Raw genomic sequence first — 14,109 nt, forward strand, 5'->3', positions numbered from 1 at the left:
TAAATTCACAGAACTGCCTAGCTCCTTTTTCATGGTTGATGTGGCACACAGATACTTTGACCTATGTACTCAGTTTTCCACCAAGTTATTTTACAACAACAAAAAGACCCATTTGTACAACAACATACACCCAGAGCAGTTTTAAATGATAACATTTTGAACACCTCACTTGATATTATTTGGTTGGATTTATTCTGACTGATAGCATACAAGCTGCAAGTCTTGCAGGGTTCTTATGCAAAATGAGATTTAGAGTATCATCTAGGATTCTCTTCCTGTATCATATAAAAGACTCCTCACCACAGTACAACCTGACAAAAAAGAACATGTTCTCAATTGCCTGGGTTAGATATGGGTCCAATGGAGTTGGGGAAATTGACTGTTATCAGTTGAGACAGGCATTGGGAAAAAAAGATTTTTGTCTTAGACTTTAAACTGATATTATGTGTTTCTAACTACAAAATTTAAAACTTCTAAAGCATTAAAAATTATTTCAAGTAGCATTACTCTCCGATTAATATTGGGAATGCTATATTTTGACATCCTAAAGGCTGAACTACGAGAAGGATTGCATTATTATATCTTTCTGTTCCATAAGTTCAATCTTGGAATAAAAACACTTTAAAAACAAAACACCATGACTGGTTCATATAAATAAAGGTGTTTTAAAAACCTGTATTGACTTTTCCATGTTATTAAGCTTTTTAGATGAATCCAGTTGCTAAATGGTTGTTCTAGTAACTTGCCTGTCATCTGGAAATGTTCTTAGATTGTTTTTTTGACACAATGTCCCTGCAGAAAGTTGGGCAGTGTGACATAAAGAGCACAGGTTTGCCTATCACACTGATTACTTGAGGTAATAGTAAGCAAGCTTAAGTGAACTGTGTGTCTTCAATCTTTCCAATCACTTAGGGATGGGCACCAGAGGATACCATCCATCATCCATGGCCTGAAACATATGGTGCATCAGCAATCTTAGGCTGACCTAAACGATAGTAAAAGCTGCTATGCTGTTCACAATAAGAAATTGTTGTCCACTGAATTACAGGTTTGTGATTAGATTGCTAACATGGCCAACTTGATGTATAAGTGAAGCGTCCAGGAAAGATATTCCCTAGGATCCTTTGAAGATTAATTTATACCCTTGAAACATGCACCAATCACAAAATGAAAAAAATATGTCAAGATATTTTTCTTGTGAACAAAAAGAGCACAGCAGTGGTAACAGCTATTAATTTATTTTTGGCAGTTTTAGACAACAGAATTCAATAAACAAGATTCTTAAGGGTTTTTGTTTTATTGCAAGGCTTTTACTGCTTGACTCCTAAAAGCACTGCACACTACAATATCTTTTATAAGAGGGACAGCTCCCCCTCACATTCTACCCTAAAATCTCATATATAATTGCAAATATCGCACAAAGACAGCTGGAAAAATACAGAAAATTCTTTATTTTGTATTATTATATTCCTAATGGATATATAAATATAATACAGTATTACAGATCTATTTTTAAGATAGAAAATATACTGTAATATATCTGACCATCCATTCCAAAATTATCAATCTTGCTTCCCCATAAAGTAGATAATGCTTGCCATGTTATTCATTCATCAATTTAGGTGAAATTCATCCACATCACACAGTTAAGGTTCAAACTGCAGTATCAACTTTGGTGGGACTTGGCAGGGGGCGGGCAGTGAGGGAAGGAGGGTTATTATTCCAGAGTAGCCCTAACTCCTTAAATCCACTTTAGGTACTAGAACCAAATGGTGAAAGGCACATTTTAAGAGACACAAAGAGTGGAAAACAATACTGCCCTATAATATCTGTGAGCTATATTAGAGCATAACCGAAAAACAGCATACATTTGTGCTGACCATTCAAGACCCTTCACAAAAACCAGCTTCCTCCAGGCTGAGGGAAATTACTCCCTTATAAGCCATAGAACATTAGAGAAATTGTTTTACAAATATGGCTGCTACCTACAATTATCACAAGAAGACTGGAAACAATGGTTCTCTCTGCCATGTCCGTCAGTCTATTCTTGTTTATGACATGTCTTCCTGTCCCCATACACATGAGGTAGATCTGCATGCTATGCTTGTTGGATTGGACCTTCTACTGATGCTTTAGCTTTATTTCTAGCATGCTTGTCACTGAAATAAGTCCTTAAGCACATACAACCCCTATTTTAAAACATTCCTAACCATGCATCCAAACCACTGTATTTCATTACAGAAAAGCACTAGTTTACACTCATGATCTTTTTAAATTATTCCTTAATATAGTCTATTGCTGCAGTGTAATTCATGTCATTCCTTGAGATGGATAACAATGGTCTCTAGTGAAAGGGGCTCCTTTCAAACCTTTCAAACCAAGAGGCACATACTAATTAAATAACAAATTCTTTCCTGTGGGTTAAGGGTGGCCTTAATCTGCTAAGATTATCTGGGACACACCTGTTTGAAAGATCTCCCTAATTTGCATAAAATTGCTACTTTTTCCTGAAAATACAAATTAAAACCAGTGACTGGTTAACTTACATAAAAATAAAGAAAATAAATTATATTTTCAGTTAAGACAGATTTACATTCATTGTCAGCATTAACGTCTTGTCTGATGAGATGCAAAACCTTGACAGTACTCCATTTCCAAAAGGAACAGAAAATTTAGCAATAGAACAACATGATTGGTACAGAAAACTGAGCAGGCATGCTTTACTTAAGTCAGATACGTTTTGTTTCTTTCTTTTTAAATTTGCCTCTGTAGCTAAAGGAAAAAAGGAAAAGAAAAAGGTAACCCCAAACCTATCCTGATGTAAGGGTGGTAGAGAAGAAAAGTATACACAGACCAGCTATTCTAAAAAAAAAACCAACTTCTGGATTTGGGTTCCTACTTCACGCTCTTCACTAGGCTATCTGAGCATCTTCTAGTAGTGCACAAGGTGATGTGACTAACATCCATCATATGAGAACAGAGGCACCTGGTCTTTACAGAATTAGCGATAGATATCTTAAGTGTGACACAAGCTGAATTTTTTCAAGAGTAGGGGGAGGGGAAAAAAAAATCTTCTGGTGATAATACTTCGAATTTGAGAAAAAAATTTCTTATATGTACTGGAAGCATTTCTGTATTCATTAACATTTGAAGTGCCATCTTTATTAATAAGTACAACTGAAGAACTAAAATGTAATCCTAGAGCAAGATAGAATACTTGGTGGATCTAGCTTTGGGCCTTAAAATAAAGCATATGCTGAAACACTGAATATGAACCAGGCATGAGAGAAGAAAATACAGAACAATATACTTATTAAACTTCAGAATTTGGAAGTAATCTTGTGCACATTAGTTCTATGTACCCTCCAAATATGAAATACTATTTCTATTAATACTGTTTACCTACTTTAAAACAACAGTGAGCTCATCTTTATATATAAAAAAATAGATTCTGGATTACCTAAGAGACATGAAATACAAATGGACGTACTAAGACTTCTAAAAATGTGTGAAGGCACGGAAGTGCACACAGTTCTGTTGATATACTTTCTACATACTAATGGATATACGCGTACCTACAACTGGTTCAGTTTTGGTTTGTTTTCTTTCTTTGTTTTTTTTTTTTCAATAAGCTTGATAGGCAAAAAAGGCTGCTTTTGAGTTATTTCTGATTTTTGTTTGCTAGGGCAGATGTGTTGCTCTCTTATTATTAGAGACAAGCACTGTTCTGTTGTGTTGCTCTGCTGGGTGAGTGTTAGCTAGACTCTCAACTTTGATACTAATAATGAAGACTTGTATAAATAAAGTAGTTCTACCTTTCAGTGTGTTTTTCACAAAATACAGAATGGAAAATTTCCATCTAGTTTAAAGTAATTTCTCTCTTTCTGCAAGGACATTTATTAAACAAACAATACTATTAAAGCATTTAACTTGTCGTATGGCCAGATAATTACTGCACTACTGATTAGTTCAATATTTGAGTTGACTTAATTTTATAATTTCCCTTCATATAAGTTAGGGAGTCAGATATTCTGAAATTCAAGGACAAAAACATTTCAAATATAGTTATAGACTAGGTTCAGGAACCAATTCCATATCTTCTAAAAGATTCAAAAATACAATATTCAAAATCAGGAGGTATGTAATAACTTGCTTCACATATCCTAAAAAAATTTAAATAAATGCTATTCTGATCACATAAGAGAAGATTAACAAAAACATGGGAAAAATTGTTAGCTGCACACTGCGGATTGGTCTGGCTTCTCAACAGCCCAAGACAATACAAGCCACAGCTAACCACAATCAAAACCTCTCAGCAAGATTTTATTCCCCATAATAAGCAAAAGCCAGGCAACAGAGCCCGGAAAGGAAAAACACTGCCAAACTCTTGCAAAACTTTTTCAAGCAGGGCAACAGTATAATCACATAATACAGAGAACACACTTCTACCTGGGGATCATCCCACTTATCCATCCTTTTCTGAACCACTCCTTTCTCTGAAAGGCATCCAGCTTGCCAGGCGTTCTAGGGTAGGACCTATTTAAATCTTTCCTGACCTTCGTGTACCTGTAACACTGTATATAAGCAAATAGCAAAGAAATTTTACAGGAAGAAATTTATAAAAATTGTATCAGGAGGCTGGAGATTACAGAACATCAAATACAACCCAGAAAAAATCTAGATGGAGTGTTGTTATAAACAAGGCATTCTGTTATTGTGTTGTTCTCCTCTATGGCTATTAGCAAAGGGCTAAGTTTCAGTACTAATAATGGACTATACATAGAGGTACTTCCCCCCAGCCTGCTTCTCATAACAGATCCGTAATAGAAAATCTTCAGCTTTGCAAGAGCTGTTAGCACAACAAATTTTGGAAGAAGTGTAACACTTAGAACTAAAGTATTCTCTTTTTTTTTGCTGTTTTATTTACAAGCTTTTACAGAAGCTGGGTGAGTGAAAGGACAAATAAAGAGTGAGGCAGGGAAGAACCATTAAGGCCTGCGAGTTACTTTAACTGCCCAGATTCTTTCACGCTGTTAAGACTGAGTATTGCCAAGTTAAAATAGTAGAAGGACAAACTTCAAAACATAATCAAACAGGGTGAAAAACAATAGGTTTTTTTTCTCTCTACCTTTCTGGATGGAATTAAGACTCATGTTATACAGACGCAACTTGATGAAAAGAAAGTATGACACACAAGAAATTAAAACATCACAACATAACTTACATTCTTATTTTCCATGGTATATTTACATGTCTTCCAGCTCTAAAGGAACATTTTGAGACTTGACCCATGGCTTTGCATACTAAATTAGTCATAAAACCAGGGTTCCAACTAAACTATAAGGGTAACAAATTATATACTATTAGCAAGTCTGAAGACTGTGTTTGATGAAGAACAACAATATAGGCAAAGAGGCATTCAGAACAAGGAAGTAAGATGTGACAAGGTGTGGTTCATAAAAAAAATCCACAAAAAAACCCCAAACAAAAAAAAAATCCAAAAAAACCCCCAACAAAACCACAAACCAAAACAAAAAAAAAAACACAAACCAACAAAAATCCCCCCAACAAACCCAAACAGTAGAAGACAGAGGCTTGCTTAAAAAAATCTGGGGACGCTACTTTAAACACAGAGTACTTGCAGTTCCTTCACTTGTTATTCTGAAGCCCCAACTCAGAACCAGCTCTCAAATCTCTGAAAGACTTGTGTTGTACTTTGCCTTTACCAAATGAACTTCTAAATAATCAGTAGAGACTGAAAATGAACCAATGATAATTTTATAGGTCTATATTAGTAGCCCAAAAAAAGTGTTTAAAGATCTAAACAGAAGGTATATTAGAGGTTCTTCCCATTCAGTAAACACTGAAAAGCACACAGAAAACGATTGTCCAAACTATAGTGCGCATTTGAATTTAGAACACATGTCATCCTTACTGCCTCCTTGACCAGTGAATCCTATCCTTCCTAATGTTTTGGAGGAGTCTGAGATGGCGCCTGCACAATTTGATTTTGTGTAAAAATACACACCAAATCTGATTTCTGCTACATTAAGGAGTTCTCTGGTAAAATATATGATGCCTGGAATGAAATAAGCTGTAGTTCTAGAACAAGTCTTTAAGCTTACTTCCTTTAGTATTTGACCACTAGTATTAAAGACTACTGGATCAAAATACAGTTTTAATTGGATATATAAGACATGATACAGTGATATAGTCAAACCACAGGTTAAATGCTAAAATATAACATTGATTTGTATTCTTTTACTGGAAATATTTGTAATATGAAGCTAGGATATAATACACTCATTTTTAATGCATATTCAGTGCAGAGGAAAGCTACTGCTGTCACCAGCTTACACTCAAAGTCCGTTCATCAAACAAATGCTAGATTAATTGGTTTGCTGTTTCACAGACTAAAATGAGATTATAGATGAAACTAATTCTCATTAATAGTGATGCAATGTTGATTACAGAATCATTTCTTATACTGCTTATTGTTAATGCATGCGCACACAAAATTGGCCTGCCAGAAAATTGTTTTAAAACAGCCTGAAGTAAGTCTAATAGTTTAGTGAATTTTTATGTGCATGAACTTGTCCAAGAGCAGAAAATTTCAGTTCCATCTAAAAGACTTTCTGATCTTACTGGCTGAAATGTTTGCACTAATAAGAACAGAGTGGACAGAGAAAGGGAATTTCATTTTGCAGCTAATTTTTAACATTCTTGTTTCTCAGGAAAAAGAGGAAATGGAAAATGGGAATGTAAAGGAATAAAAGAGCCTGGAAGAATCCAGATGGAACATGGAACATGCAACAGGAAAAGGTAGTTAAACTGGAAAAATGTGAAATATGCCAGACAGGAAGATATCTGAAGCAAGAAGTCAAAAAGTCAAACCAGCTGAAAAGTTACAACTGCAAGACAACACGATCATAGTGTTTGGTTCAGATGTTACTCTAGAACTAAAACTAAAGTTTGGAAATACTTCAGAGCACAGAGAGACTACATAGGAAGAGGAACAGTTTGATTTCATTTGAAATAGTATGTGTTTTACTCACAGATACTGTAAGGCTCAAAAGGACATTTCAGTTTATGCATTTTGGAGGATCCATGTATGAAAAGAATTCTTGAACTGTAAAGAATCCTTCACATTAACACTGTCACTCATTTTTACCAAAACCTATGCTTACCTCATGACAACAGTGGCCTGATTCAGATTTCAACTTAGATGAAAGGACTCTACAGTGACCTAACCAGATCAGCTATCACCACCTTTTGTAAATAGAATTTTGATACAGTGTAGAAATGCTGTTCTTGAAGAAAATTTAGGGAGGGTTCATGTAAACATAATTTCATCACTACTAAGTGCAATCTATTAGTCCTATTGAGCTTACTTTTTGGCCAGTGGAAACGTAAGCTCTGGAGCCATAGTTAATCTCAATGCCCTTGAAAAATTGAACTAGTCTGAGAAAGCATCAGGAAGTACTGTTGGTTCCTCTAAAGCAATAAAATCTTTAAACAGCCTGCACAGGGTAAATCACCTTAAGTTCCTTCAAATATCTGCATATATATATATATATATTTATAAAAGAGTAAAATCTGTGTGTTTGACAAATAAGTTATAAAAACTAACACAAACTCTTTACATGCTTTCCTTTAGGATATCTGTCATAATGAAAGATTCTTCTTATTGCCTTTTGTTTTCTCCCAGATGACTCAATTGTCATCTTTGATGCGATTTGAATGTGCTAAAAAAGGAGTATTTTCTCTTATGGTCTTCAAAAGCCATGCTGCTGGGATACACGGACTCTTAACTGCTTGTTCATTTAATGATCTCATTTCTCAATTTCTTTCAATCCAAAATCATGCACACTGTCAAAATTTCCTCATTTCCTAGTTCCAATTTCATCGTAACCTTTATCATACCAGAAATGGGATCAAATTATATTCTTAAATTTTATTAATCAGCAACCTGGTTGTGATTTCCATTGGAAAACTAGTAACCTTTTGTACATGTTTTATTGCCAGACTTATAATTATTGTTCCCCATTTTCCTAGACTTTTTTCTTTTTACCTCCAGTTCCTTTGTATCCCATTTTTCTTTTCTCTTTAGCCTTTTCTTCTTTTGTTTGTCAGAAATCCTCCCATGATTTGCTGTTCCTGCCACGCCCCCTGCAACTTAATCCCTGATTGTACAAGTAGTCAATCCACAAGAGCTGCACTGATACCTTTTATTTTCTGGTTATGTGCATTTCTAGGACTCCAACACATTTTGTCTGGACACCCTTTTTCCAGATTTTGCTTGATTACTTGATTCACATTGGATATGGATATGAAACCCAGCCACAGCAAGGCAAGCAGCTGCACTTTCAAAGCCTGAATACATTACATACATCACAAGCTCAAATCCAAATTTGAAACTAAACACAGTAAGGGAAATGTAAGGATATGAATGTAAAACATTAAGCCAGAAATTGATTCCTCAGAGTTTTCTGGAGTTTCCTCAAGTCTTCTGGGCATGTGGTGTTTCACAAGAACACAAACAATACAAATTACATTAATGTGATTACAGTAAATAAGAGTATCAATGGGTTTAACACCCTTAAAAGTTATTTCCCCAGCAATCAGGCAACCAAGGACAAGTTTTCATTGAAATCCTATATAATCTTTGTGATATCAATGTTCCAAACAGACCCAAAAGGCAACTGTGGCTCTGGGCATTAGTCTTTTTTGTTTGTTTAAATAATGTGTCAGAACATATATTTGACTAATATGAAAAGGCAGTAGGTTGTAACAAGATGACAATATGAAAGAAAATATCAGAGAAAGAATAACCCTTCTCCTTACTTGTACTTGACAAAACCTTAAGACTTTGCAGGCAGGCAAGAAGATTCTGTTGCTATGCAGAAAGATGCAGTCACAGAATGACTTCCTAAGAGTTGTTACAGAAAAAGTTGCCAGCAACTGGACAGATTTCTGAAACCCAGACAACGGAAGTGTTTGAAACCCTCTGATGCAGGTCACTATGCTTTTCCAGTGAACAGAAGCTGTTATATCCCGCCTTTCATTGATTTGCCATTACTGAATGGACTCCTCATTTTAACAAAACATATTGTTATATTCTAGATAAATCTTTGACAATTCCAACATATGGAATTCAGTTGCCACCATTAATTTCAGTCTGGTACTTATCAGCAGAAGCTTTTTTCCCCTGCAAGAACCAATTTATTTAATTGAATAGTTTAGAGAGCTCCAAAACCACATACAAAAGACGGGTTATAGCTAATAGCGTTCAAATATACTTAAAAGCTTGAATCATTAGCAGTTTCTCAAACTAGGAATTTATAAGCGCAAACCAAAATTTATTGCAAGCTAGTCTTAGCGGTGTGATTTTTCACAAATCTAGGAAGCAGTTAAGATAATATTCTGTGTGTAGGAATAAAGCTTGCACTTCATGCTTTCCTTTCACTTCCCCAGTTTTTGGTGTTCCTGGAATATCACACACATCAGTTCCTCAATTCAGTATCTGAGTATGAACATCTTAAGCACATTTATTATCATAATTTTCTTAAAAGGTAAATAAATCCAGTCCTTCACATTTTACAAAAAATTGAGGCATACAATTCCAGAAGAACATGTATGCTATCATGGGGTCCCTGTGCATTAGAAGAAATAGGCCTCCAAGGATGGCACGTAGGAAAATGCTTCAGTGACATAGCTATAAGGAGATCACAGTCCTACACGCAACACACACCTGGAGGTTAGGGAATCTCATTTATAACTCTCACCCTTGCAAATATTTTGAGATTTCCATGAAAAGTAAAACAATTTCTGTAGATGACTCACTGCAGAATTCCTTGAGGATAAGCAATGAATTACTTTCAAATCAACTACAGGGGGGACTATCCAATTTCTTTAAATCCAACCACTGAGCTACTGAATGAGAACACTGGTATTACCACCACTTTTCCTCTGATCAAAGAAGTTCTGCACATGGGTGGGTGGGGACTAGGTATGTATGTATGTCATAAGATCAAATACTACAAATGAGAAATGAATGAAGAATATCAGCAAACTTAGTTCCTCTTAGATTATGCAAAAAGAAGTGGATAAACTGATTCTTAAGATTTTAAAATCGCTGCCTCTGACTCACATGGCAGTGGAAAGCAATATCATACTGACCTGTTAAATGGTACCATTAACCTGAGATTATCAGTGTTCAGAAAAAAGGCAAGAAGGAATTAAGTGCAATATACTTCTTCAGAATTATGACAAATGTAAAAAAAAAAATTAGGGAAAACCTCAGTTTTTCTGAAGAACTGAAGCAAAGCTTGCAGAAATCAATGGTAAGATTGCTATCAATATGTTTGGAACAGGTCCAAAATTATTCTCTCTGACATTAACATAAAGAAATTGCAGCTGTTTGCATTTACATTTCCATTTAGCAACAATGGAAGAATGTACTAAACAGAACACAGTTAACCCTTTCTCTGGCATGCTTTACATGAATAGCTTTTTTAATTCCTTATCTTTGTTTCTGGAAAAGTATATCTATACAATTAATAACAAATTGTCTGTATGGAACCACAGGGAAATACGGCATTTTAAATTATTCAACAAGTGAAGCTGTTGTCTAAATGCTATCACCCTTAACTATGAAGTAAGGATGCAGGAGCTTCCTAAGAAGTCAGGAGCTTTCTAAAAAGACAAGTATATAATGTACTATAAACTTTAAGGATAATAAAAACTGAAGGTCAAATCCTGAAAGTTCTGTTTGTCTTTTTAAAGAAAACTTCTATTGACTTCAGTGAAAATTTCTTGAGTTAAACAAGGTTAAGCATCTCCAGATCGAATCTATTAATTCCAGTTAAACGTAAATGCAATACGGTACAATGGTGATGGCAGCCAAGATCCAGATACCTTTACTTCAGGTGAGAGTGTGTGATCCCAGTCCTGAATTATGACTGAAAAACCTAAAACAATATTTAGCCTTTACCTTGATGTTGCACAAGATGACAGCTACTGTACAACCCATAGATACAGTGTATTTAATAAGATATAAGATGACATACCTATCAGATGGATGACTAAAACTAGACATAATTACTTGTCTTAGTATTTACACTGGTTGCAGACTTACTCCTGGATGGGTTTTTAATAATTTCTGCATATCGTTACGTGCCACAAATAGTTATACTCTAACATAATAGAAATCACCAAAAAAAATATTTGTTGAATTCTGAATAAACCCATCAAGCTTTGTAGTGACTGTTAGAAAACCATACAAACCAAAACAGGAATATTTGTCCTATTTACATACTGTGATACATAATGCAAGCTAAAACATGAATGGAAACAAGAACAAAAAGAAAGCTAATATGATATTAAATACTCATAGTGTAACATCTCTTTCCCATTCTTTCTGTATGTTTTCTATTCCAGAATATATTAAACTGCTGAACATATGTCAAAAAATCCACTCTGCTTTACAGGATATATTTATGTAGTTCAGATCATGAAGTATGAAAAAGAGTCCTAACCAGTGTAAATGCATATGAATACTGTGCTCATTCTAGCACAGCAACTTTCTAGTTGTTTGTTGAATAACCCTTCAAATAATAGGGCTAAAATAAAACGACAGTAAAATTCTTTTACTAGACATAGAAACAACCAAATCCTCCTCTGAGAGAGTGGAAAGCTTAAGCAACTCACCTGAATTCATAACTTGTGTGAGCCTTAATATTTAATTAAACAATTGACTACTAGACTCTTAATTATTCCAGCGCACTTCACATAACAGATGTTTTTTCATCTACTATAGAAGGTTTTGAAACAAACCCAAAGACCAAAACACATCTGGAGTTTGCAGATATCTGCATTTGCAACTTCCAGTTAGTCCCATTTTTGTTGTAAGCCACGTCAAAACACCACAGTGATATACACCCTGAAAACTCAGGAAATTTGAAATTAAATCCATATATAAAAAATTTACAGCTGCAAGTGTTTTTGTTACAATGTATCTTGTCCCAAAGCACATAAAATTATTCAAAGCAATCTTTAGTATAAGCAAAGCGTAAACTCATATATGACAATTATTCAAAGGGTTTTGATTTTCACTGTATTCCAACAGTCCAAATTATAGAGACAGCAAGTATCACTGATTATTTTTAGTATCCTGGAACCAGCCGATCAGCAACAAGTTTTCGTGGCAGGCACACACATGCAATGAGATTATAAATTATTTTCCCCAAGAGAAGGGTCACTAATAAGACTGGATCTAAAATTTAGGTCACTTAATTTTAAGACTCAGATAATGGGCTAAAAAAAAAAAAAAAAAGAGAGCATAACTTCATAACATAAATTCAATCTTTTTTTACCACAAACATTAGCACCACTGTAAGGTTGCAAAGAGTAAGCTGCTTGTAAAATGAAATGATCTAATTGTAAAACGCATTTGATATCTCCTTGCAGGGAGGTTATTTCTAAAAGAAAAATAAAATGTTCTGTATTGCATTATGAAGTTATAAAATTTCAGCAATTAATTTTTAGTGCTGTGTGAGTTCTGATGTCATTGAAAATATAAATTTGTAAAATTTCTTTTAAGTATGACTTACTGATTCTATTTCAAACACACTGCCTGCCTTTATTTGCAAATGTATTTGCAATACCAGAACTATCATACAATCAAAGAAACTTTTCTTCTTTAATGTTCACAGATTATGAGAGAGTGGGAAAGTCCTTTAACTCTTTGACAATCATATGAGAAAATGCATAGCCTGATAAGGTCAGAAATACGCCGTTTGGCTTGTCTTACACAGAAATAATGTATTATGAACTCATACTCCTAACTTTTTCTAAGTACTAGAGAAGGTTCTCCTAAAAGAATATACCAATAAATTTTCCACCCACATGGCAAAGAAATATTTTTTTAATGTATTGGAAATCCCTCCCCTCAGTCTTTGGCAGGGTCTGTAACTTACCATTTCCATTCTCTACTGCGGCCAATGGCTCTCTGCAGATTGCTGTCTTTCTCAAGGTATTCATAATCCTTTGAACTTCTGCCAGCAGCACCGCTTGCATTGCCTCAATAATCTGTCATAAATTCAAGTTATTATTTGGATTATATCAGTACTTCAATTATTTGTCTAAGCATTTGACAGTTTTAACTAGTACAAAGTTTTAAGATTGTTTCAGTGAATGTCATTAGAAAGTCAACACTTAATATCTTTCAGACAGTGATAATCGTGTCTCTACATACATATTAAGAAATAAATGGTAATTGGATAGCAATAAAATGGTGCAAGTTGTCAATCATGACTGCCTCCCACTAATTAAACACTCATTTTCTTTAATCTCAAAACCAGAATCATTCATCTACTGCTTCCTTGATTTCCAGGGCTTATGACAATTTACATTAGTAACGTATGTGGTGATAACAACTAATAAGACGTATCTTAATTTTTTTTCTATGATGTGGGCAAAAATGCTTCATAGACTCAGTCAGGACCTTGTATTTTGACTTTTTTAGATTTTTTTTTGTCTAGCCTCTCCCTGAAAAGCTTAAAGAATGTTTTATTCGTGGTGATCCTCTATTCGTCTAGCTCAAATACAGTAATACAATACGTTTTTTTGTCTAACACAAAGAGAAATACCATTCCTCAAACTCCTTTTATCCAAAAGGAACATCTGCCAGAATTATGAACAGCCTATAAATGTCACTTGCAATAGCTGATGCACCACATAGGGGTGTTAAGACAATGCAGTGTGGAGACAGTATGATGGAGTTATTACTTTCCTTTACTTTAGCAGCGAAGCCCGAGGAAAACTGGGAAAGTCTGAAGACCTAAGATGTTTCCAAAGCATGTGAAGACCTTACACAATGGACCCAAACTTTTCCTATCCTTACTCAGTCTAAATTTCAGCATGGTGCAGAATGGAAGCATGCATACCTTCTCCTCGTTTGGTATTTCCTTCAGAAAATAAATACAATTTTTTCCCCCTCAGGAAGGTATTAATTCTCAAGTACAAGAAATTTCCTGAAAGACAGAATCTAAAGTTTTCAGGACAGCGTATTCCACCTCAACTTAAATATGAATTTAAATATGTTTATAT

The 14,109-nt window shown here is 34.7% G+C and overlaps 1 protein-coding gene across 2 annotated transcripts in view; it reads right to left on the minus strand.

Annotated features, from left to right (window-relative positions):
- Positions 1 to 14,109, minus strand: part of WDR72 (WD repeat domain 72) — a 118,298-nt gene that overhangs the window by 30,496 nt on the left and 73,693 nt on the right. For both annotated transcript variants that reach the window (XM_064456439.1, XM_064456440.1), the window contains one exon: positions 12,978 to 13,089. In XM_064456439.1, coding sequence (XP_064312509.1) covers positions 12,978 to 13,089 — 112 coding nt within the window. The remainder of the gene's footprint in view (positions 1 to 12,977; positions 13,090 to 14,109) is intronic.

The sequence above is a fragment of the Phalacrocorax carbo genome, chromosome 7, assembly GCF_963921805.1.
Source record: "Phalacrocorax carbo chromosome 7, bPhaCar2.1, whole genome shotgun sequence".
Lineage (NCBI taxonomy): Eukaryota > Metazoa > Chordata > Aves > Suliformes > Phalacrocoracidae > Phalacrocorax > Phalacrocorax carbo.